Source organism: Crocodylus porosus, unplaced genomic scaffold (assembly GCF_001723895.1).
Source record: "Crocodylus porosus isolate Cpor-Errol unplaced genomic scaffold, CroPor_comp1, whole genome shotgun sequence".
Lineage (NCBI taxonomy): Eukaryota > Metazoa > Chordata > Crocodylia > Crocodylidae > Crocodylus > Crocodylus porosus.
Window position 1 is genome coordinate 59,502,519 of NW_017728907.1, and position 25,724 is coordinate 59,528,242.

Consider the following 25,724-nt stretch of genomic DNA (forward strand, 5'->3'; position numbering starts at 1 on the left):
ACCAGCGGGGGGGGGGGGGAAGCAATGCCTGGACTGGTAGCCCAGCAAGGGCAGGTTAACTACTTGGAGGCTGGATGTGGCCAGCTGGATAGCATGGTATAAATGAACCAAACTGTAAAAAAAAAAAAAAAAAATCTGAGAGGCAAGAAATGTATTTTTCTGCTACCTGCTTTCCACTGATACAAGACCATGGAGGTTTTAACCAAAAAAAAGTCCTAAAACACAGGATGGGGGAAGCAGAATGGAAGAAGTTAAAAGGAATGATGGGTACGAGACAGAAATGAGAGCTGGGAACCCAGGAAGGGAGATGTCTCTAGTTTTCTTTTTGCCTCCCTCATCACCAGGGATCCAGGTTTTCTATTTGGCACAGAAAAATGCAGTAAAACCTGGATTTTCTAATTTTAAGGAGAAAAACTCGGATTTTCACCCTAAAAGGAAAAAACACAGGGAAACAGTGGTTTCCCCTTGTAGGCTGGCAGAGCTCCAGGGAGTGCAGGGGAGCGGGACAGAGGTGCGGGAGGCTCATGGGAAGGAGGCGGTGGGGCTCACTCTCCACCACTGCGCACACTCTCAGGAGGGGAGAGGAGATATGGAGGACACGTGCCCCCCAGACTTGTATACAGGGCAGGGGAGGAGGTGGGTTGCCCACTGTGAGCTCAGAGCTCAGGCTCTCCGCCCTGCTGCTCTCCCCCTGGCGCCTCCACAGCCTAGCAGATGGGACCCAAAGCAGCACAGCAGAGCACGATGGAGAAGTTCAGTGCCACTGCTGCGAGCCCCACACCAGCATAGTGAGATGCTCTCTGCCCGCCTGGCAGCAGTGGGGTTCAGCACAGAGCTGTGCAACCTGCTGATGCCAGGTGGGCAGGGGGCACCTCACTATGGTTGGGGAGTGAGGGGCACCAGCAACAGTGGGGGAGTTGTGGGTAGGAAGTGAGGGGCCTGGACCTGTGTCCTGGAAAATGAAGGGGGCAGGGGGAACTCTGATTTTACATGATAAAAAACCCAAAATCAAATGCCCAAATTTATTTTATTATAGTGACTGAGGCTCTGGTAGGCTTCCAAAATGCTTTAAAATTGTAAATATATCAACTAAACATTGTGTTCAATTGATAACTAGATATATATCAGTTTTTCATTTAATCATGGATTTGGGGGGTTTTAATTAAAGAATCTGTGATTTTTAAACACAGAATCCAGGATCCCTGGTCATCACTGACCAAAACCTCCTCTAACACCAATGCTAATGTCAGCCAGTTTCCCTGAAAACAGTTTCCCTGAAAACTTTCTTAGTAGCTGGCACAGGCAGCCTTCATTGCTTAAAGTGAACTTCTTTAAAAAATAGGATACTACCACATCAAAGAACAGTCCTCAATCTAGAATTAATCTCTAAACAAGTACTCATAGCTTCTGCAAGAGCAGCCACCAAACTGGGAAGGAGACAACTACCATCATCCAATAAGACCAATACCAGCTCCAGAAAGCAGTCTGAAAATTACAGCAGTGATAGTCTTGGTCCCAGTAAGGCACCCTTGTATATGTCTCACCAGCCCTCCCCACCAACTCATGCTCCTTCATCCTATCTCCCCAAGAACTGGTGACCAAACCTAGTTTTTCCCCTCGTTTCCTAATAATACCTGAATTATAGTTTCATAGTTTGTAAGGTCGGAAGGGACCTGAGCAGATCATCGAGTCTGATCCCCTGCCTTGGCAGGAGAGAGTACTGGGGTCAAATGACCTTGGCAAGGTGGTCATCCAGCCTTCTCTTCAAGACCCCCAGGGTAGGAGCCAGCACCACTTCTCTTGGAAGTTGGTTCTAGACCCTAGCCGCCCCGACCGTGAAGTAACGCCTCCTGATATCTAGCCTAAATCTCCCCTCTGCCAGCTCGTGACCGTTATTCCTGGTCACTCCCGGTAGTGCTCGGGGGAACAGTGACTGCCCCAGTGCCTGCTGATCCCCCCTGACTAGTTTGTAACAGGCCACTCGATCCCCCCTCAGCCTTCTCTTGTGGAGGCTGAACAGGTTCAGGTCCCGCAGCCTGTCCTCGTAGGGCCTGCCCTGCTGCCCCCGATCATGCGAGTGGCCTCCTCTGGACCCTCTCCATGGTGTCCACATCCCTCTTGAAGTACGGCACCCAGAACTGGACACACTACTCCAGCTGTGGCCTGACCAAGCTTATTATGAAGTCATTTAGTTTCACCTGCAACATGGGGAAAACATCTACTTCTCTAGGGGCGCTGCGGGTATAAACACATTAAAGTATCCACCAAATCTGTGGTAATAAGGACCACATTAATATAACAGGATAGCTAAGCATAATATATAAACAGAAACTATTTAATAAGTGATTGATAATAAAATTATTACAGATGCCAAATATGCCCCCTCCTAATACATACAGGCCACTACATCACTGAACCAAATAACATGGACTATAACATTCAGAAGTTTATTCACCTGCAACACTACCAACATCATAAATTCCATCACCTGCTTACAGTGCCCCTCTGCTATCTACACTGGATAGACAAGGAGATCTGTAAGTGTAAGGAAGAACAAACATTGATCTGACATGAGCTGCAGAAAGACAAAGACCTGCCTGTGGCAGAACACTTTAACCTTCCTGGACGTCCCATCTTTGACCTCAGGATAGCTGTTCTTACGCAGCTAGGCTTTCACAAAGCAACTTGAACAGGAAACTAAGGAAACGAGAAATCCTCCATGGACTGGACTGTGTTAAGTACGGCTTAAACAGGGACTACAGGGTTTTGTGACCCCTTTGTTCCTATGGACTCTTTGCTTGTTCGCCTCTCAGTACTGCTCCCCACCTGCCTCTTTCCCCTCCCTCCTTGTATTCAAATCACTTTCCCCATTTTATACATTGCTCTGTGCTCGTTTTTTAATGGCATCTGATGAAGTGAGCTCCAGATCACTAAAGCTTATGCTATATATATCTATCTCTATCTCCCTATATAGAGATATATAGAAACTAATTTTAGATTATATATCTATATAGAGAGATAGAGAAATATATAATCTAAATTTAGTTAGTCTATAAAGGTGCAAATCTACCCTGTCTTCATATTAAATAAACTCACAGAAGAAAGTTTTAGTTTTGTAATGAGAAGTGTTGTTATTCACTATACATACATATATAGTTGGAATGCGGAAATTATCTTTTTATGAACTTAATCATTTGAATATCCATAGCTTTTGCACCTGAACATCTATAGGAGGGCTGTGAACAGGACAATAAACTATAACTATAACTACAGTCAAGCATTAAACTATAACTATACTCAAGCATTAAAGTGCTATGAAATGTTTATACTAAAATTTAACTCAGGCTTGTAAGCTGTTGAAATGATTCAACAGAAAAGGACAGTATCAGCCAGAAATTTATCATCTCTAGGGGTTAGTGTTTATAATAAAGAGCACAATAATTTACCAGTGGAAAGTAAAGAGTAAAGTATCTATACCCTGGTTTGGCGTTGAAGGAAAAATAACAATTATTTTCTGTAATAAGGTTTTTTAAATTACTGTACTTTTCAATTTTACTGTAGATTTTCAATTTCTCATTTGAATTGAATGAAAATAAATCATTTTGAAGCTAATACTTAAACAAAATTGAGTTCGGTGTTCCCCCACACCCATACACACTCTTCTCTGCTCCTTTCCCTCTTTTCCCCTTGCAAAAGGAGAAAAAATGAGGTGGAAATGGTGTTGGGAAACCAAGAAGCTGAAAATTGGAACCAAAATTGTACTTTTTATTTAAAGGAAATATTTTGGGGACATGTTCACACAGGATCATGTGGTTTTGATCTACATGGGCACAGGGGATGCATCAGATGACAACAGGACCTACTTTCTTTGTTAATTCTTCCTTGCCACTATTTTTAATAATGTCTTTTAGTCATAAAACTATTCTTCCTTTACAAGAAAAAAAAACTTTCAGAGAAAAAAATTCAACCAGTTCTGGATTTAAGCCTATGGCCCCTGAGAGGCTGGGCCTGTCTTTATCTTCCCAAAGGCATTCTTTAAAAATATCACTTTACAGCACTTCCCGAGAGCATACATACAACAGGGAAAAGCTGGGCTGACACTAAATCTTGTTCCTTGAGAATGCGTTTTAAAACTCATTTGGATTTAGGTTTCATTATGTAACTGAAATTCAGTTCAGAGTTACAGTTTCTGGTTGGGACTATGTGGAAGTAATGATGCTTAAACACACACACACACATCAGAAAACTCGTGAATTTTTATTTTGGGATTGGGGTTTGTTTGTAACTGAAACCCAAGCAAATCTCACAGCTGAAAAATGAAGAAAACTTTCTTATGTGCCCCTAAGAACTGTTGAGTTTTATGAACCTATGAGATATTTTATGAACCTCTAATAGGCTCTGTAGAGAACTGTTATATCATTTATTTTTTGTTCCTTTTCTACCACTTCAGTTATTATGTCTTTGGCAAAGTAGGTCTTCTGATGTGGCAAGCTCTGAAGCAAATCAAATAATAAACATGGAAGTTCTGGACCCACTAATCCTCTGGAATTAAAATATTACCTGTAAGTAGTATTTGGAACATACACATCCCTGGCTGGAAACTCCAGGATCTCTCTTGTAGGTCTAACTCTGCTGTCTGGGTAAAGTTTGACTTGCAGCAGCTCTGGAGTTAGACAGTAGTGGGGATTCTCTGGTGCTGGAGATATGTCTATCTTCAGCTGAGCTGTACAAAGAAATATTTTTATTGTACTAAATGAAAGATACATATATACTACATGTGCATAAATAATGCTTCCCCCCCATATTAGATAGCACAGTAGAAGTGCATTCCTGACATATATCCTGTGAGTGAGGTCTCGTAGCTTATGAAATAACTCCTTATGGAAGCACCTGTCACTTGGTACATGAAATACTAGACTGGCTTGTAAATGTGAAGTCAAGAACTATCCTGTACTCCCAGTAATCTAGGCTATGATCTACAACAGCAGTTTTTTTTGTATCCAGAGGATATATGGAACTTCTGTGAAGCTCTAGGTCCCAAGCCCATGTATTTACACAGTCCTGAAATAAAGGGTTAGTGGGACAGAGACAGGCAAGAGAGAAAAGGTACAGTGGTAAGAGAGCATAATGAAAGTAAAACACATGCCAGGAAGGAGGAAGAACAGGTTAAAGAATATTAAAATACAGTGAAGTTGGCAGGGCCATAACAAAATTCACCCCCAAGAACTTATGGAACTACCTGAAGCAATCTCAGATCTACTAGCAATCACTAACTATCACCCTGAAGAACTCATGGAGGATAGGTGAGGTTCCAAAGGAAAGGAAAAGACCATAGTATTTACCTTTAACAAGGTAAAAAGAAGTAACAGATGCTTTACCCAAACTCAGTCCATTCTGGCATCACTGGACTGCATTCTCCCCTTAAAAGATCACCTTATGAAAACTACTCATAAGCTCAAAAGCAGGAAAAGCTTGAAAAGTAACCTTGTCATATCCAGATGGGGTATAGCAACACTATGAAATCCAGCTCTAGCTTTGTGCTGATTTGTTGCAGAATACTGTTCAGTGCTGTGGCTGAATTTCGGACATACCAAACTAACCGATATTCAGCTAGAATATCTCAGGCTACATGCAACCAGCACAATATACCACCATCTCAAAGTTTGCATTTTTTTTCATAGTCCAAGCATTTTCCTAATCATATAGATTTTCTAACAAATAGGCCTGCAAACTTCTGTATCTTGTTTTGCATTTGATTAAAAAGAGGGTGGAGAGGAAAAGAACCTGGGGAATTACAGACATAGGTCAGCATAGGTTCAATTTGCACAAAGATGCTACAACACAGTATCTAACAATCATCTGTAAACACCTAAAAGAACAACATGAACAGCCGACACAGATTTGTCAAAAACAAACTATATCAAACCAATCTACTTCCCTTCTTTGATAAACTAACTGTCCAAGTCCACAGGGGGAAACCTTATATGATAGACATATTATGACTTGGGTGATCCTTTGGCCACTGTCTGGTATGACATTCTCAACAGCAAGCCATGTGAACACAGTTTAGATTAAATTCCTATAAAATGGATAAACAACGGATTGAAAAACTATTTAAAAAGTAGTGATTAATAGTTCACCATTGAAACTAGAAAGACATGTCACCAGGGGTCTGGCAGGGTCTTTTGCTGGGCCCAGTATAATTCAACATTTTGAAATGACTCGCATGATGAGACAGAGGGTAAACTTAAACTATGCGATTATATGAAGCTTGAAGGGGTTGCCTTGGAGGAGAGGTTTAAAATTGAAAATAATGTTGATTCTTGATAAATTGGAAGTATGGTATGAAATAGGTATGATGAAATTCAGTAAAGAGAAATGCAAAAAACTATACCTAGGAAAGATAAATCAAATGCAGAAATACAAAACAGGAAATAACTGTCCAGACAAGTACTGCAGAAAAGATTTTGGGGTTACAGTGAACCACAAACTGAATAAGAGTCAACAGAGCTGCTGCAAAAAAGACAGAAGTTATTTTAGCATATAGTAAGCTGAGTGCCATGGGTAAGAGCTACAAAGTAATTCTTCTAATGCATTTGGCTGAGGCTTCAAATGGAACATTGTATCTACAACATTTTAAACAAATGCAGAAAAAGAAGAGCATTCAGGAGAGAATGACAAAAAAGACACAAGAACTGGAATTGTTTAATTTTAGGGGAATAAAAGAGAAGAATGAGGTGGAGCAAACATGTAAAAGCTTGTTATAAAAAGGCAATTCTTTTCTAGATCCACTGAAGGGAAGGAAAGAAAAGTACTTAGTACTTAGCGCACCTAATTTGTAGGGAGAGAAATTTATAACGTTTTCCTAATATCCAAACTAACTATACAGATCATCAAGCACATTAACAAGTGACCTAAGACATGGCAGAAACCCTGGAACTGGAGATTTTTACATATGGCTCAGACAAACATCCACCATAGCTAGGTATATGAGATCTTGCTTTAGAGGAGAGGGATGGACCAAATGTATTCCTAGGGACACTTACATCCATAGTATCTATGTTCCCTATGAATCACATGGGAATTATCAAGTAATCTTACAAAACTAAAAAGATCTCCTTTAAACATTTTCCACCAAAATCATTTAATACCTGTAATGGGTCTCAACCGCCGTAAAACAGAAGACGGCCTTCTCATATCTGCAAGGAACTTGTACAAATCTTCATCACTCAAGCGATCACCCTCCTATTGTTTATGGGAGGAAAGAAAAATGAGTGTGTAATGCCTTCATACTTGACTTACAGTATATTAGTGTACCTGGCTGAACTTTTTGATTGAACTTTCAGTGAAATTAGCTTCTCTCCCATCAAAAAACCCTGAAAACTGCTATCAAGTTTTGTGGGGTTTTTTCCCCCATCAGAATTTCCTATTTTTATCAAAACAGAAACATTTGACTTGCCAACTCTGAAATTAAAAAGTTTGCTTTCCCCTATTTTACACAGAAATGGGAAATATATATGTGATTATGGGAACAAGTACTAGGAAGACAAAGCAGTCAGAAGATTTCCTTATCATTTTTCTGTTTTTCCATTCTTCTTTTGCCACCCTGTAATGGTCCAAACCTTCCATAGCTTGGGCAAAATACGAAAAAAAAAGCTCTAACCTTGCCCTTCTGTAAGTGTGCAAAAAAGGGAAGAATTTAACCACAGTTTATGGTAGGGAAAGGGAGGAAGAGTTATAGAGGGCTCACTCGTCCTTCAATTACGTTGTTTTTCCACCAGTGGAATGTCACTGAGTGATGCATTTTCTGATTTACACTTATATTTGCACATTCAGACATGAGCCATCCAACAGCAGTGAGAACAGGAGAGAATGGCTACATTCATAAAACCAAGGTGCCAACAGATTTTTCATAGAGGAAGTCAAAATTTCATAATGTCATAGCAAGGACTTAGCTGGTAAAGAAAATCTCATTTTTTTCAAAAACTATGATCTGGGCATATGCTGTACTGTGTTATATCAGAGATTCATAGAAAATCTTCCTTATGTCCAGCCTGAAACGGTCTTGCAGTAGTTTATAACCGTTCAACCTCGCCATCCCTTGGGGTGCTCTGATGAATCTCAGCCTGTCGTCATATGATCTGTTTTCCTGATCTCTGATCATGTGTGTGGCTCTTCTCGAAAGATGATTTTTCAAGTAAAATTTCCCTAACAAGGCACTGCATTAAGGAAGGCTTGGCAATGAAGTGCACAGTTTTAGGTCAGGCATAGTTACTTCAGGAGCTGGTCCAGGTGGGGATTAGGAAAGGGATTAGTATTAATTAGTTTATACATTACTTAACTGAAAACAAAATAGTTTCCCTTTCAAAATAATCCAGCAATTTTTGCCATTTTCTCTCTCTCTTCAGCACCAAAGGCTGTTATATTTCTGCTGCTGCTGCTCAGCAGGAAAATACAGGACCACAGCTGAGAAAAGTGGACAGTCAGCAACACAGTACCAAAACTAAAGGGTCTTGTTCCCCCAAGGGACCTAACCCTGGAAGGTGTTGAACAATAGCATAACAAGGGGCGGGTGAGCAAGACACAAGCAGCAGCAGCAGGAGAAATAGCAGCCAGCAGCTAGTGGTTTATGCAGCAGCCTCCAGCTGTAGCTCCTCCTGACCCTGCAGCTGTCAGCTTTTTCACCACCAAATTTACCTTTGCAGATTGCTGTTGGCAATGAAGCTCAGCAGCTCACGGTGACTATGGCAAGACAGTCCCTGCACCCAGCAGCAGCTCTGTTAACCTGCTAACTGCACCAAAATCTTTACCCCCATCTCAGACCAGCAGCTGGTCTTCACCAAGGATCAAGAGAGTGCGGCTGACCCAGCTGGGTGAAGCTATGCTGACACCTCCTCCTACAGCTGGTCTGGCCCAGGGCATAAACGTTACTAGTTACAGCTCTGGTGCTGAATGTATCCTGAGAGCCCTGGCCATTTTCAACTTCCAATGACGAGCTGGACTACGCTCCTACAGATAAACTGTCCTTGATTTCAGTGCTGTTATTTCAGTAGACTGCCTTAAAGACTGGGACTTTTGTTACAAATGACCTGAGTAAGTAACCACCATATTAAAGTTTAGGCTACAAACCCTTGCCTAGAATAAGACAAATACCTCCAATAGCCTTTGGTACAGATTCACTCAACATCCAAATTTTCTCCAGCTGTTTTGAGCCTGCTTCTGTGAATATTCCAACAAACAGATTTACTGTAAGGAACACTTGGGAAAACACTGGATTTTAAATAAATGCTAGAGAACGTTGGAGGGAAAGTGAACTAATCTCAGGAGATCTGATCCTACGAATAACTCTGATCCAATGACCAAATAATAACAATGCCAGGCCCAGGTGACCTCAGTCAAAACTACTGGAGACAGCCTAAAGCTCATAAATCAGTTATTCACAATGAGTTTCATCAGCAAAGCACACACTGTTTACAGAACCTGTCTGAAGAATAAGGTTCCCATAAAATGAATACAACTATACACTGTTCAAAGACAATTTGTTAGAGAGATGTTAAATTTACTCAATGCACCATGAATTATCCATTCAGTTCAATTCTGGCTGCACTTAACCAAACCATCCTAATGACAATGGTTCATATCATACCTGCTTAAAGAAGTTTGTCACTGTAAGTGTGGCTGGCCTAAAGCTAGTCAGATTGCAAGCCTCATCCCCACTTGTGGTTCTCTCTAAGGATCGTCTTCCAACAATACTAGAATTTCGCCTCTCTGACCAAGATCCTTTGCGTTCTAAAATAATAATACAAATGAAAAAAAAAACAAGTTGTACAACAGTCAAAATTTGTTTCAAGCAGGATTTTCTACACAAGAAGATAACTGCTGCATTCAGAAATTATGCAATAAGCATGATAGAAGAGGTGGTTATGCTAAGACAATCACACTCCTGAGGCATCAGGAAGCTATGAAGCACAGCTGAATACCTCTGCTCCTCTCATAGCAACCTCACCCCAGTGCCTTATTGCTATTATAAAAGTCTTTATCGTGTGGAGATTTATGTATTTCTCTTGCGCTGGAAGATGATGAAGTTGGCAGTTTTGGGGATGCTGAAGAGCAGTTTCAGATGAGCTGTGTGGTTCACAAAGATTAATCCACTCCTTTGGAAAATGTTCATCAGCCTCTAACACACTCAGTCTTCACAGCCTGATTTTAAATAGTATATCATATGGTTTGCTTGTAAAATCCTTGAAAGATAAATCTATTTGTTATCATGGACCTTGTCCTTTTTATTTCAACCTTTAGCCAGGACCATTACAAGGGTGAGGAGTGGGGGAAAAAAACCTGATGAAATAGTGGATACAGAGTTTTGTCTAAAGTCCATTGAATTCAACTGATTTCAATATACTATGGAACAGGTCACATCCTTATATAAATGCAAGGTACCATACCTCCTGTGCCAACTTCTACTTCTGTGGAATCTCTCTCCAAACTTCCCGCACTGCTGACTATATTCATTAAATGAATGGCTGTCCAAGCAAAAGGCATTCGATATTTGCCTAACCTTTGGCAAAATTGTTCCGATTGACTTTTCAACTTTTCCAACTTTTCCTTATTCTGCAAACAAAATATTTATTTCAACAAGTCAAAAAAGAGAAAGGGAAATAACAGGATTAATACATCTCTTTGATCAAAAATGGTGTGGGGTGTTTTTTCCAAGCAAGCTAATATAATTATTTCTTTACCAATAGTATAATGAAAGTGATCATTACTTTGCAATTTTTCTCTGAGGATTTCCAGACACTTCACAAACACCAAGGAACTTAGTCTGTAAAAGGCCTACCATGGACTTCGCTATTGCTAATGTCTCCACGTGGATGCTCTGGTGATGGAGAACAGTATGATAAGATCACTAGAATTATCTCCATTTTTCAGAAGGGGAAACTGAAACACTGAGAGGTAAATGGCCTTATCTGTGATCACAGAGTCTAAAGTAGAAACAAGAATAGAGCTCAGGCTTCCTTTTTCTCAGTCCTGTTAAGTGTTTACCTTCAATTCAACCAGTTCCTTACACACACACCTGCTTTTAAGGACATGACTTCAAATGGCACTGCTCACATGCTTCCACTTAAGAATGCTTAAGTACCTTAATGATAGGTATTTTGTACAACTCACAAAAGCAATCCAGTCAATTTTCCCCTTTCTGTTTGCCTGCCCCTTTCACAGAATATTAGAAGAAAAAAAGATTTAATAGGAAAATATGGTTGCAAAAGCACCATGATTCAAAAACTAGGATGGCAAGTTCCCAACAGCTTTGATGTTAATGAAATTTTAGAACCTCCCTGTGATTAAGTTCCAAGTAAAAGGTGCTCTCTTGCTAAAAGAAACATCAACAATAGTGAATAAAGCTCCCTCTTGTGAACGGCAGTAAGTAAAATACATTAATGGTCAAGCTAAAATATCGTCAAAGGTCCTGTAGCCATCACTGAATTAAAATTCTTACCTTTGCAGCATCAGCTTCCTTAAAAATCATATATGGCTCTGCACACTCCCCTATATCCCCTTGCTGTAATACTTTTTCCAGCTGTGGAGGAAAAATTGGTTGGTTGTGAGGGCAGGGATATGTTCACATCAGTGACTGCTAAATAAATTAAGCACTAAGCTTAGATGTTTTGGAAGCATAACATTTTCAAAAAAGGAAGAAACTTATTTTCCTACTCTGTCAGAAAAAATGAGCTGCAGGTGTAAGTCAAGAAATAAGCACTTCAGTCAAGTAAACAGTTTTTTCACCCAAAACTAACACCCCCCTCCCACCCCACCTCCATAAAACTGCAGGTACAAGAGTGGCTGACCTCTTTCAAACATGCCTTTTTTCAAAGGTTTTAAAAGAGTTATATTAAGCATCATATTTTTACTTTCAGGTCTCAACTTTACAATTTTCCTATATTTGATTCTTATTTAACATGTGTAGTGTCACTGTCCTCAAACAGGTTCAGAACAGGTTCCGATAAAAAAATGCTTAAAAATAATAAAACACACATTTCGTAGAAATAATCTTATTTAAAATACTGACAACCAACATCAGACCCTAAACATTATCATCTCTTAAAAATATTGACATTAATTTTAAAACATAATATTCAAGCATTACACGTTTGCTACTGAAGTTTTTTAAAAAGTCAAAACTACTGAGCTGTTGAAAAGCACTGGCTAAGCTCCTAGTACCAGATTTTTGTAAAGTGATAAACTATCTTAAGGGCACGTGTAGACAAAATGGGGGCCCTAATTTGAAGCGGTGGGTTTTTAAAAACACAGTTTCAATTTAGGGCCAATTAAACCCCCATGTCATGCACACACCTTGACTTACCTGCCTCTCCGGCAGCAGGGAGGGGAGGGCAAGCTGCCAGCACACGGAGTGGTCCCCGGGCTGTGGGGGCACCAGTGCTTCCCACCACGGCAGCAGCAGCCCCCCGACCAGGTGGCATCTGCCCACAGGCACCCGGCTTGAGTGGTCCCGGGGGGCACTGCAGCTGCAGAGGGAACCACTAGGCCCCCCGCGCAGCTCAGGCAGGCAGGCAGGCTCCAGGGTGGGGAGTGGAGGGGAAGATCAGGCTCATCACTTTTCTTGGGTGGAGCCTGCCTTCCCAGGCTGCTGCCAGGCTGCCTGCAGGGCTTCCTGCAGAGCTGCACGAACCCAGTGCTTTGCCCCACGGCTGTAAGGACAGCAAACTAAAACTCCTCGGAGGAGTTTTAGTTTGTTATGCCCCAGGTCATTTAAGGCCCATTATGCCAGCAAATTTCCTACAGCGGCTGGAATTAATCGCAATATGCCACCAAGGTGCGTAAACACCGACACCATTAAAGCAATGCAAAAGCATTTAGCCTGCTTTAAAGTATCGCGTGCATACACCCCTTATTTATCTACACAGGGCCTTAGATATCAGTTAGCCTCTACCACAAGTGTAGAGTATTGCCTTCGTTTAAATTTAGTCAACTTGTTTAGTTCAATGACTAATTTATACACGGTCAAAAAGCTGACTGGGAATTGCAAGCAAGGAAGCTCGTTTCCCTCTTCTAATCTATGAACAAAAATGAGCTGAGAGAGGCTGAGTTCTTTTATTCTTTTAGTTCTACAGTCCTGAGGGACACAGTGATGAGAATCTCTCTGTTCAACTGACTAACAACAAATAATGCTTCTTTTGTTTGCTAGTAGGCAAAGGTTTTTTGTGATATCTTTAACTTACTGGACCAACTATACAGCTGCCTCTCCTACATTTCCTGGGCCAAGAGTTACAACACTCCAACCCCTTTGTTTGCTGGATCAGTTTTAAGTGCAAAATTTGTTTCGATCAACTTATTTTTCTTTCTATGCAACACATTTACTTAACTAAAAAAAATAGAAATGCCACTTTTGTGCATTTTAATTGAATTCAAATGCCCATCCAAGTGAGGCTGGATGCAAGTCACAAATTAAAAAGATGAATTATCTAGTAAATAAGAAAGGTGTCATTTCACTATCCTCTTACTCAGTGGTTTTCAACCTTTTTAACTTGATGACCCCTAAAAAATTTCAAATGGAGGTGCGAACCCCTTTGAATTTTAAGTGTGGGTATTCACATACTTTTGATTAATCACAGCCATCTTTTGCAGACCCCTCCAGCATAGTCTGCAGACCCCCAGGGGTTTGCAAGACCACAAGCTGAAAAACATTGCTTTAAACATGAAACAGGAAAAATCTGAAAAAATGCTTTTGAAGCTATAGTGTTTTCAGGTATTTACAGAAAGCATCCACCTTGGTAGAGTATAAGCTGCTTAGTGGCAAAAATAAAAGGCAAATTTAATGTACAGTCAACATTTTGCTCCAAATTGGCATGCTTTAATGGTGAAAAAATGATCAAAAAATCAACCTTTCTCCAGAAAATAAAAAGCAAATGTAAAACAGCATTAAAATAACTTATTTTATATCAGTGTTTCTGGCTTGCTGATTTAAATCATAATAAAATTGGTACTTCTAAATTCCTTTTATTTAAATCAATGCTCTCCATCCTGGTTGGTTCCTCACTGTGTTAGGTTCTGTACAGATACAGCCCAAACAGCAATCAATCCCTGCCAAAGAGCTTCCAGCCTAAGTGATGAGGCATAATAGGTGGTTCAGGCAGATGAGTGATGAAGAGGGTTGGCACATTAATTGTTTTTAAAGTAGCCTTAACCTTACAACATCAACCAACGCACAAGCCATTACACTTAAACTGCAATGTATTTCAGCCTATCTTCTTGTTCTGTGTTTGTACAGTGCCAAGCACAATGGGATCCTAGTCCATGTCTGGAGCGCCTAGGTAATAGTACAAAACAGAGAATAAATAAGATGGCTATTTCCTATCACCCAGATTCATTTACATTGTGATGCACAACTGGCTGAAAAAGCAATTTTATAAAGAACAATAAGGACAAGGCCCATGTGAAAACTCAACCGGTAAGGCAAGCTATTTTTCTGGTTTATTTACCTTGACCATGTCCTTTTCATCATCACATGATAAAAATCAAAACTTACTTTTAAATAAATGGCTACAAGCTATGCTCAGCTCATTGGCTTTACAAGCACAAATGTGCAATCACAAGCTCTTCTAACTAGACCCGAGCTCAAGATACACATGGCGTATCTCTGCCTCATATCTTGTAAAAATCAGCTACTGTGAATACTTGTGCACATGCAGAACCTGATTTTACAAGGTGCGCAATGATACGTGTGGAAAATCCAAGATCAGACTATGTCTCTAAGCTAACAAAAGCCTTGTTCTTGCTGGCTTTGACTGAGCTACAGACTTAACTCACTTCCAGAAGTTTAATTTGTTTGTAGGAACCAGCACACAGAAGATGAGAATAGACTCAGAGTCAGCTCCGTTTTCCAAACCTGACTCTCTATCAGGTAATGTAACCAGTGGCTGCAGGATAAGCATATACATCTTAGTCCACTTCCTGCAGCTGGGCATAATTCAGACTGGGATTAGTCACAAAACTGGTCTATTTGCCAATTTCAGTTAGCTACCATGAGCATGGCTACCATTGGTAAGTTATTATAGCAAAATAAAAGGGAGGAAATAATCCCAAATATGACTTCTCCCACGTTATTCCAGAAGTTACCGATTCTACATTTGATGGGCCAGTTACCATCTGATCATATCCAAGCATTTTTCTAGGATCTCACACAAATTAATGTGCGTGACATTTTGTATCTTAGATGTTTATCTACCTAACAGGGCTCACACATCCAATACTTAGATATCTATCTACTTAGGTATTTGTAAATTGTTCTTTTGATTAATGAACCGTTTCTAAAACAGCCCTAAACAAACAGCAGATACTCAATTCCTTTAAACTGGCTTTTTCAAGACTCTTATGCAGTGGTGTTTAACCTTCTGGCCCCATGGCCCAGATGAGTGCGGTGGGTCCACAAGCTGGACTGAGCTCCACATGCCAGGATCAGGCCTTGAGAGCCACCACTGTCTCCTCACTGCACCAAGCACTAGGAGTAGAACCTAGGGTATGGCAGCACTGCATCCTCTCCCCACACTGGGACTGGGCCCCGGGGCTCAGTGCTGCCCCTACCCAGCCTCCATATGCCAGGATAGGGCCCTGCAGCCTGTCACCTCCTCTGCCCAGTCCTGAACGCTGCGATTGGGCACCCAATCCAGTGTACAGGGACCAGTGGTCCCCATGGGTCCAGAAATTTGGCAGTGAAACAGTGGTGCCACTGTTCTCTTGCTGCCATATTTCCGGAACCATGAAGAGGCCTGTGGGTCAGATGACAAGGGGCTACAGGCTGGATTTGGCCCATGAGCCAGTGGTTGAGCACCCCTGCTCTAGTGATAATGTGTGCCCATCACCCTAGCAGAATTAACTGTTTGCCTTTTCATTCTTAAAATCTTGTATTTGTTTTTATAAACAATATGTATAGCATACTAAGATAGCTCCAGCAACATACAGATATTTTCACTGTATAACCATCTATTGAGAACATGCATTTTATCCATTTGTTTGTGGGGGGGTTCACTTTAAAGATTCACCAAACTGTTTCCTTTCATGCAAAAGGTGCTATTTACTGTGTAAAAACTACCACACTGCAGTCTACAGTTTTCAATATGAAAAACAACCTACTTCTCCACCGAAAAACGTCTGATGTAGAATAAGCTACAGCACAAAGTGGGGATACTTGAAATGACCCAAATTCTTTGGTACTAGTGAGAAAATGATCATCCAGCTTTCAGAATAGAATCTGGCCCAATGTGTTTAAAAGCTTGGTACGACTAGCAGGTCCTTGCTTTCCATTTAAAATAAAAGAACAAGAGTAATTAACATCCTAATCTCCCCTGCTTTCTTACCTTTATGACCAGAAAGACATCCTGAGAGGGGTAAGTAATAGAAAAAATGGCAGATCTGGCCAAAGTAGAAATGGCAGCAGGTGGGACATGAGGACGCAGCATTCCTTTCATTTGTTCTGAGTTTAAATCAAAGTAGAAATTCTCTGAAATCTAAGACAGACATTAGTTGTTTCAGGCATTTATTGCATTTTTTGGTGAAGTCTTCACAAAGAACAATTAATAACTGCTAGTGGGCATATCTACACAAGATGCTTTACTGCACAGCAGTCGCCATCTATATGTGCATGGCAATTAGTAGACTAATCTATTGTGCTTCTGAACATACCTGTCAAACACAAGTGGTATCTGGCAGTGCAGTAAATTACTGTGCTTACATGCACATATAGAAAGTGATGTCGGATTTAATTTACTCCAGCTCAAACTGAGTTGGAGTATGTAGTCGCATTAACTGCATGTGTAGACATGCCCACTGAAAAAGACTTCACTATGCTCTCTGCTGATATCATTTACAAGGAAAAAAAATTGCTATTATCTAGTTTCCTATAGTTCAAAACAGCTAGAGGCAAAATGGAAAGAAAAAAACCCAAGATGAAAACAAAACCCCGAACAATGCAAGCTGCTTCTAAAGCCTACTGTACCTCTCTTGAGATAAATGGTTCAGATCCTATTATTAGGAATTAGAGTGTTTCAGAGCATCAGAGAACAATATTATCTTTCAGAATATTGGTCCCAGGCCAGACTGAAAAGGGAAAAAAAAAAAAAAGAAACCCCACTTGTGAGGTGGCCAAGTAACCTTTATAACACTGAAACACCAAATAATGTGTTACTGTTTTAATGCCTAAAGGAGTATATGCTAGTTATCAACACCAGAGGTCACTAAAGCCAAAGCCACCATTCAAAATACTACATGAAAGGAAAAAGACTGGAATAATGAGATGATAAAAATTGGCCTATGATATGTGATTTAAATATTAAGCAAAGTACATAGGACTCTACTGAAGTTAAAAAACTGTAAGACATTTATGGAGACAGTGTCAAAACATGTTTCCAAAACTAAAGAGTGTTTATCTCCATTACTAACAATATCTTAGATTAAGAAACCCAATAGAATTTTCAAATCAACATTAATTTTTCACTGCGTATATGTAGTGCTTGTTTTGCATTTCACTCAACAAAAATAATGGAAGAGACCAATCAGTTTTGTTTCTTGTCAGTTTCGCTATACTTTGCTCACACGTTGGCAAAACATGATTTCGTACATGACCAGAAAATTGTCACTTTTTTGCAAGTCATAAACAACCACTTACCTTTTTCTTTTCTTTAACATCATACAAAGCCAAGCTTGCAAAAATGGGCTCAATTTCAATTTCAAATCTGAAAGGGAAGAAAAATGTAAACAAACTGACTTGAATTTAATATGAAAAATCCCTACCAAGGGCACAACTTTAGGTATACATTAGAGGGAGTTCTGCCCTTGATTCTAACTTCAGTATGGAAGGACTGAACTCCAAGAAGAGGTGAATCAATACAAGATAAATTAATCTATAGCTCCATTACAGTCAATAATGTTACACAAACACAACAGGCTCCATGTTTCCTTTGCAGACAGAAATGTGAGCATTTCCCAAAAGCATAAAGAAACATAAAAAAAGCAATTCAGAAACAATGATCAGAAGTTAGAAAAGATATGTAAAACATTTTCATTATACAGAGCACTAGATAGGCACAGTGTTTTAACAAATGCAAAAAAAAATTAAGCCTTCCCCTAGAAAGGACTTTCTACTAGTTTAATAATAACAACAACAAAGGAATAGTTTAGGTCTATAATAATAATTTAGATCCAATATTAATTTAGATCTATTGGCTCTAAACTAGAACTTCTAATTTAAAGCCAACAGAAATCAGACTGAAAAAGAGTTGTTCAGGATTCATCCACAGAAATGTCTACCAAATGATTAGCAGTCATATAGTTCATAACATGACCTATGTTAGAATTTAGACCATCAGTATGGTTCAGAGTGCATCTTGACATTTAAATAATGTCAGGACACTCACACGGGCTGTTCCTTTTTGGAATGAATGGCTTAAATTTTATTTTTCAAACGTGTCTGTAAATAGACATGGAAATAACTATTAAGAGGATGAAAGCAGCCAATATCAATTAAATCTAAATGAAACTTTATGATGGGGGTTTTTTAAGGACTCTCTCTCCCTTCTCTAGTTCTATTTCAGAAAACACTACTCTAACTGTGAAGAGAAATTTGAAAGTGCTGTCAGGAGGTAATGAAAACTAGAAAACCTCTCAGAAGCAAGAAATCAGGGAAGAATTCAAAGACCTGATCCTGATCTCATTGGTTTTCAATGGTGCAGGATGAGGCTCCATGAATTCAAAGGTACAATTTTAGTTATCTTGTGCTGGTAATATCTGGAAGCTGAAGACAGCAAACCAGTTGTTTTCTTAAATGAAACAATCATGAGCTGACCAAGTTTTTCTTCTCCACCAGAAAAATGTCAATTCATTGACACTTTCCTCAAAAAAAGATTTTTAGGTCCAAAATGAAATTTCTGTTGAAAGACACTGACCCACAGCAGAAGAGCCAATACTCAATGAATATGGCACTCGCCTAGGAAACTATGGACAGGCCTTGAGCACCAAGCTATGAAGCAGAACAGCTCTAAGAGGAGAGGCTGGAATCCTTATTCTGTGGCCAGTTATGATGAATGGTTCTGACTTCTGTTTTCTAATTTTTGTGCTTTTGAGTTTTTTGTTTTTCCTCCCATGAAACAACCCCCTCCATTTCCCATCCCGCTATTCAAAAATCAAGCAAAACTAGCTATATTGCCTTCTGCTTGCACAGTAAGAATTTATGCTTTAGCATCAAATTCTATCTTCGTTTGCCCCCACAAGACTGGCTTTGAACTGAGTTCCTTTGCACTGGGAACAACTTTCAAACAGAAATTCACATAACTATCACTGATTCCTTATATGGGCAATTTTGCCCCATTTTCCAATTGTACCATGATACCTCTAATTATGGATTAGCTGGTCCAGAGAATGGAGGAGATTCAGACATCTAATGGAGGAGATTCACCTACAGCTAGAAAATAGTTTTCCCCATATAATATTCACCTGAAAGAACTTCTAATTTGTTGGGAAAAAAAATTGCAGCTAAACTTCCCAGGCCATTCTGCTGTTCATCAGAAAATGGAAAGCATTACCCAGAAAAACTTGTCTCTCTCAGTTGACTTTTTTTCAATGAGAATTTGATAGTGGAGTTTTTTTCTGTTTCCAGATCTGGCTCAGACTGAAGGTGGGGTGCTGGGTGAGCTACATAATCCTGGGTGAGCTGATAAACTCCCTTCTGTAAAACAGGGGAAATACTGGAGGGTATTGTTCTATCTGTATGAAGTTTGAAATCCTTATGGCAAAGATGTCTCTGAGAGCTATGTAAAGGAGAGGCAATCTTGATCATGAGCAGTATGGCATAGAAAGTGCACAAAACCAAAAAGAAAAAGACCTCTAACATCATTTATCCATATGGATCTACTTAACTCGTGGCAAGATGAAGCCATTTTCATGGCTTGCTTGCAGCACAAAGGGCCAATTTTGAGGCATTTCCCGGTGGCCCCATCATTGCTACAGATTGGCAGAGAGGCCTTGCCATCGCCACAGACTGTCAGTAAATCTCAAGCATGGGACAGTGGCTGCAGGGATTGATGCACTGGCTAGATATTGCAGTAAGGATTGGGAAATTTTAAAACAGCGTATTATATGTATAATATGCTGGATTTTTTTCCTGGGTTGATTTTGCAGGAAATAAACAAACAATGGACTATTTCCCAATGATTGTGGATACTGCTGGTTTTCACGGTTTCTGCACAACTGGTAATTAAGTAGATGCCTATTTATCCATCATCATTTATCCATAAGTTCCATGCATAATATGAATGTTCAAACTGAGCTTCCCAATGATGAGGAGCAAAATATTTTGGAGCATGTAAGCAGAATGACAGCTTTCCTTACGCTTGGACAAGGGTCTAGCTTAGCCTGACAGAGGTCCTCTTACAGTTCTGCTTGGACAATATTGTGATCCTCCCTCTTTTATCATCTATTCCTCCTGAGGGAGAGAACTTCTCTTTATCTGTATAATTAAGCAACTTGCATATTTCTGAGTGCTATTAAAACAGCAAATAGTACCACCAGGTATGAATCATATTTGCATTACAGGCAAAGATATACCTTCTATTAAAAAAACTGCTCACAAGGATAAATTCAAATAAACTGAATTTATTAATTTCCAGAGCTTAATTTATTTACACTGAAGTAGCCATTCTTTGGAGCAGTAGTTCCACGGCTCCTGTGTCTTCTATTGTTCTAGTTCATAAAAGGCTACAAAGGAGCTCATCTCTAAGGCTTTATCAGAACCCACAGTGCTCAACTTGCAGGAGGTAAGTCCCACATATATATCTCAGTTATGAGGTGCAATGTAGTCTAACTGGAACTCTCTAATAAGAAGGGTTGACCTAAGTGAGAACACAGAAGATGAATACAGCAGTGTGGAAAATCAGTTTTGTACTTTATTTCTCAAAGGGAATAACAGTAAAATTTTACCTTGTGTTATTAGAGAAGAGTTATAGGCAATGAACCAGCTGCAGGTAACCCTATATTCAGGAGATCCACTTCATTAAACTTGTTTAACAGGTTTCTATGCCTCCAGTTAAAGCTTCTAAGTATATGAAGTCTTAGCTCTTAAAGGGAAACAGTCAAGGTTGTTCAGCCTAAACTTTGGCTTATCTTGCCAGTTGTCTCCTGCTGTAAAGCCTGATCTTACAACCACATTACAGTTTTAGTTTCTGGTGGTTTTTTATTTGTTTTTTATAAACAACTCTTTGCTACAGAGAAAAATCAAAATGTCTAGCTTTCTGCAGGGCTTAATGCAAACAAACCAGAGTATGAGACAAAGCACATGTATGGATTTATCCACAACGACTGCACAGCAAGCCAAGGAAACAATAATATTTTCTATTTCATGCCACTTTAAAGACTGGCTGGTGCAAATCCCGAAATACTGTACATAGCTTTTCAAGCCTGTGTACAATTATAATTCTGTCCCTTTAAATAAAAGGTAATTGACAAAGCTGCTCCAGATGCACACAGACGTAACAGCTACTTCTGATCCAACATTTACAAAGTTGTCTGAAAGAAAATACTTACTTAAGAGACAAACACTTCACAAGAAGTCTTTGCCCAAAGTGTTCTTTGGGTACTTCAGGGACACTGAGTCGTTCTATAGGCTCCTCCTGGAAATTTGCCACAAAAACAGTCATTTCAATATGTGACGTCTCTACATACCAATTACATCATTAGAAAGCTAATCTAGAAATAGATTTTTTTTCTTTTTAAGATGCTAGTAACAATTTAAGCCTCAAGGCTTAACAGCATGTTATAGTCACAGCAACTATAAATACCCTAAATTAAATCCCTTTGTTGTTATCAACATAATAGAAGACTGGAAATCTGCGAGAAAAACGATCTGTGGAAAATGCTATCCAAGGCCAGGGCTTGTGCTGAAAACGTGTGTTACTTCAGGCAAACTGGACAATGATCTTATGGAAAGTGAATAAGAACAATAATATTGCCTCAGCCCCTGGTACGTGTATGTGCAATCCATAGTAATGTTACTTTGGTCCTCATTCCTTATATTTCCAATATTTACATTTTTAGACTAGATAAGAAATATGTTCACTTAAAATACCTCATCTGGGGCTGGATGCAGGGCAAAGAGCTCCTTGTGTCTGTTTGACTTCCTCTGATCATCATTCTGATGGTCAATTTCTTCATTTGGGGTTCGGTCAAGTAGATTTGGAAGAAGGGCATCAGGCAGGGAGTTTTTCAGGTCGAAAATACTGCATGCCCAGCTGCCTCGTGGAGTATCATCTATTGACATTGAACGCCTTTTAAGGTCATCCTGAGATTTAACAAATTAAATGTAATTTATAAAGCAATTCAGAAGGAATCATACTTCTAAAACATGGATATAAATTAGCTTTTACATGGCAGTGTTGTAAGGCACATTACTTGTTCATCCTGGTAACTGTTGCCATCTGGAGCCTCGTCTGACTCGAAGATCTGTTTGGGGAGCCCTTTTTGCCTCTCTTTCTGTTTGTCTGAGGTGTTGGGATTAAATCCTGTTCCCATTTTGTAATATCTAAAACAGAATATGTCAAGTAATGTTTTTTTTAATCCTTCTCAGCCCTATTCTGAAAGAAGCATAATTGCACATACATAACATTATCAAGGCTGAATATTTTAAAGCATGAATCATGCTCCAAAAATATATTTGTCATACATGCCAAGCTTAACAGTAGCCTGGCAAAGTTCTGTGCTGTAGTGTGGAAGATGCAAGTTTATTCTCCATTCTCTGTGTCTTCTTGCTCAGTGAAGGGCAGGAAATGATTCAAATCATTTCAATGTATTACAATTCCATTCAATTATAAAGCAACACTGACTAGGTTCAAAAAAAAAAAAAAAAAAGAAGAGAGATCTTAATGCAGGGTAAGTAAATTGGCTGGGAAAGGTATGATTGTGGTGCTGGCTGGATGGCTTTGGGTTTTTCTGGGGGACAAAAGGTAACCAGAACAGGGAAAACACCAAAGTCTTGAAAGCAATGTGCCAGCTTCTAGTCTGATCTGCTGAAAGCCTGAGCACATTCAACAAGCTGGTGGATGTCCTCAAACCCCAGTGAAAGTGGCACCACAAAAGAGGCACTCAGTGAATCACAGGTCTGGGTCCTTCAGGTCACTTCAGTGCTCAAGAGTATTTGTTGGTAAACAATCTGCCTATTGTTGCTACAAGATCAGATCTCTTTGAGTAACAAATGTTTGGATATCCAAGTGGCATCATGCCTATGCTTACACACACATGCCTAGAGCAAGAGGGCAGCAATTGTTCGTAAACATGTTTTATTCAGGAGTCTGTGTACTCAAGCTGGGAGAGTGACATCGCTGGGGAGAGGACAATCTGATTAGCAGAATCTCAGCAACACCCATTTGCAGACAGTTCACCAAGCAGTGCTGGGGTCATGTCTGGAATTAATTGTTCGTGACCTGAGCCTTATCACTAAAACCATCAACAGCAGTATGCACAGACTTGGAAAACCCATGTATGTGTTAGGAGTGAAAAATGAAAGGAGGGATAAAGAGGAAAGCATTTTTCTTACTAGAGAGGGTGGCTGCTCTGGAAATTTGAACTGTCCAGGCCCAGTAGGATTTATCGTTCAGGTACACAGTGATTTACTCAGACTGTTTGCATGTGTGACCCCAGAGTTGCACATGTCATATTTTAATCCTCATTCTGCCAATTGACTGTAAATGTTTTAATCAGAGCTTTGTTCAGGGATGTTTTCTGCTAGATTGGGGTACAAAATTATTCCAGAAGGTCAATATTAAGATATTTTCTTGGGTTCTTTCTACCATTACAGAAAATGCAGTTACTATTTCCAGTACAATAGAGCACTTGCTTAAAGAAGGGAACTGTCTACCCAACAGATACTCTTGGGACAAAGAACTACAAACAAAGGCACTCAAACAGGCTCCCCACACATGTGCTCTGTGAGGCAAAGAGAAGACATGCCAGAAACTGCAGTTTACAGCAGAAGGGCTAGACTGAATGCTAACCAAGTTTAGTCAATACCATTCTCTAAATGCTGATGGGTAGAGGCTGCTACAGAGCAAACCTAATAACACCCGTTTACCAGAACAGCAAACCCTCATGCCCCCACAACTGATTTAAATTCACCCTCAATCCCATTCATCCAGGCTGCCAGACTTCCCCTATTTCAGGAGCAATCATTCAGTTCTTACTCAGGCAAAACGCCCATTGCCTTCCATGAGTGTTCTGGCTGAGCAAGAATGGCAATGAGGGTTGGATCTTTAAGATGCTTAGCCATTTCTGGAGTTGAAGCTGAAGATGCCCTGCAACTGTAGTTACTGGAAACTGGAAGCACTCAGTACTTCCAGGTGTTTAAAAGTACTGAGTGCCTAATTAGGCCTCCACCTCCACTTTGCTCTGCTCTAGGTTACAGTCTCAGCAGGATGTCACAGTTTTACCTCAAGTGGTTGGTGGCCAGCACAGCTCAGCTGGACAATAATCTACAAGGCCAGTTTTGTCTGTGATACTGCTGGCCTCAAAAGATCAGAGCCACTGAGCTGCATGGACAAGCAGCAAAAGGCATGCAATCTCCCTGGCGGGGGCTAGAGACAATATTCCTTTGATAAAAAGCATAAAACTCTCCTAGAGTACCAGAAAGCTGATAACCTGAGCAGGGAAGCTGCTTTGATGCCCAGGGCTGGAGTGAGGGCCAGGCCACCCCCTGCCCCCCACCTCACTGAGCTGACTGCCAGGAGGTATGTCTTATTCTTGCACACCCTGTGCTGGAAGCCTCCCTGTCTGAACTCAATATACAGGTTAGAACACCTACAGGGATGGGCTAAATGCAACTCACCGAGCCACTCTATCTGGCCCATGGGGGCCCCCAAAATTTAGAAAACTAATATTTAACTGCTCCTGGCTGCTTGTCATGCGGCCCTCGATGGCTTGCCGAAGCACAGTAAGCAGCCCTCTGCCCGAAAGAAATGCCTGCCCTCTACCACCTTCTACTCATTTCCCCACTAGTGCACCTGGATAACAAAAAGGCATCACTTAGCGCTGTGTATTTGGAAACAAATGAAAATCTTTGAGAAATGTAGAGATGTGGGTATGGTGGCTAGCTGGACTACGCAATCCCACTTATTGCAGAGCAGGACTATTTGCCTATAAAGACTGAGTAAATAAAGTATCTCTTTTTTATAAAGGATTACAGACTGTTTTTATTAGATCATGTTATCTCTGGAAGCGTATCTACAGCATCCCTTGGAGTGACGCTTGGGACAATATTAAATCAGTGAATTGTAGAAGCTGCCACAAGGGCAGAGCAGTAGCTACAGCAACATCATTTTTAGGTGATGCAGCATCACACGGATCACTTGCTCCCTGACAACAATTCTTATAGTCACCAGACCTTTATTCATCCAAGGGAGTAGATGAAGTAAAGCTACCCAGAAACATTGCCTCTGATTTGCATAAATTAATCAATGTATGCATATGCTCCAAACACTTATGTCAGAACAAGTAGTTAACTCATTATGTAAATGCTGGGATAGGTTAAATATTAATGATAATTTTTTTAAGTGGCATACATGTCTAGAACCTCTTTGGAAACATGAATAATCTTTTTGATATCTTTATGCAGAGATGCTCACCCGCCAAATGTGCACATTAAGCCCTCCCAAACTTATTTTCCTTCTGTAAGA

General features: G+C 40.1%; 1 protein-coding gene across 8 annotated transcripts in view; it reads right to left on the minus strand.

Moving 5' to 3' along the window:
* The window catches only part of DOCK7 (dedicator of cytokinesis 7), a 150,914-nt gene that overhangs the window by 86,425 nt on the left and 38,765 nt on the right, over positions 1 to 25,724 (minus strand). For all 8 annotated transcript variants that reach the window (XM_019531555.1, XM_019531557.1, XM_019531556.1 and 5 more), the window contains exons 5-14: positions 22,453 to 22,582; positions 22,130 to 22,342; positions 21,589 to 21,674; positions 17,681 to 17,747; positions 16,374 to 16,523; positions 11,498 to 11,578; positions 10,446 to 10,611; positions 9,647 to 9,789; positions 7,152 to 7,245; positions 4,561 to 4,723 (exon numbers count right to left, since the gene is read on the minus strand). In XM_019531555.1, the coding sequence (XP_019387100.1) occupies positions 4,561 to 4,723; positions 7,152 to 7,245; positions 9,647 to 9,789; positions 10,446 to 10,611; positions 11,498 to 11,578; positions 16,374 to 16,523; positions 17,681 to 17,747; positions 21,589 to 21,674; positions 22,130 to 22,342; positions 22,453 to 22,582 (1,293 nt within the window). The remainder of the gene's footprint in view (positions 1 to 4,560; positions 4,724 to 7,151; positions 7,246 to 9,646; positions 9,790 to 10,445; positions 10,612 to 11,497; positions 11,579 to 16,373; positions 16,524 to 17,680; positions 17,748 to 21,588; positions 21,675 to 22,129; positions 22,343 to 22,452; positions 22,583 to 25,724) is intronic.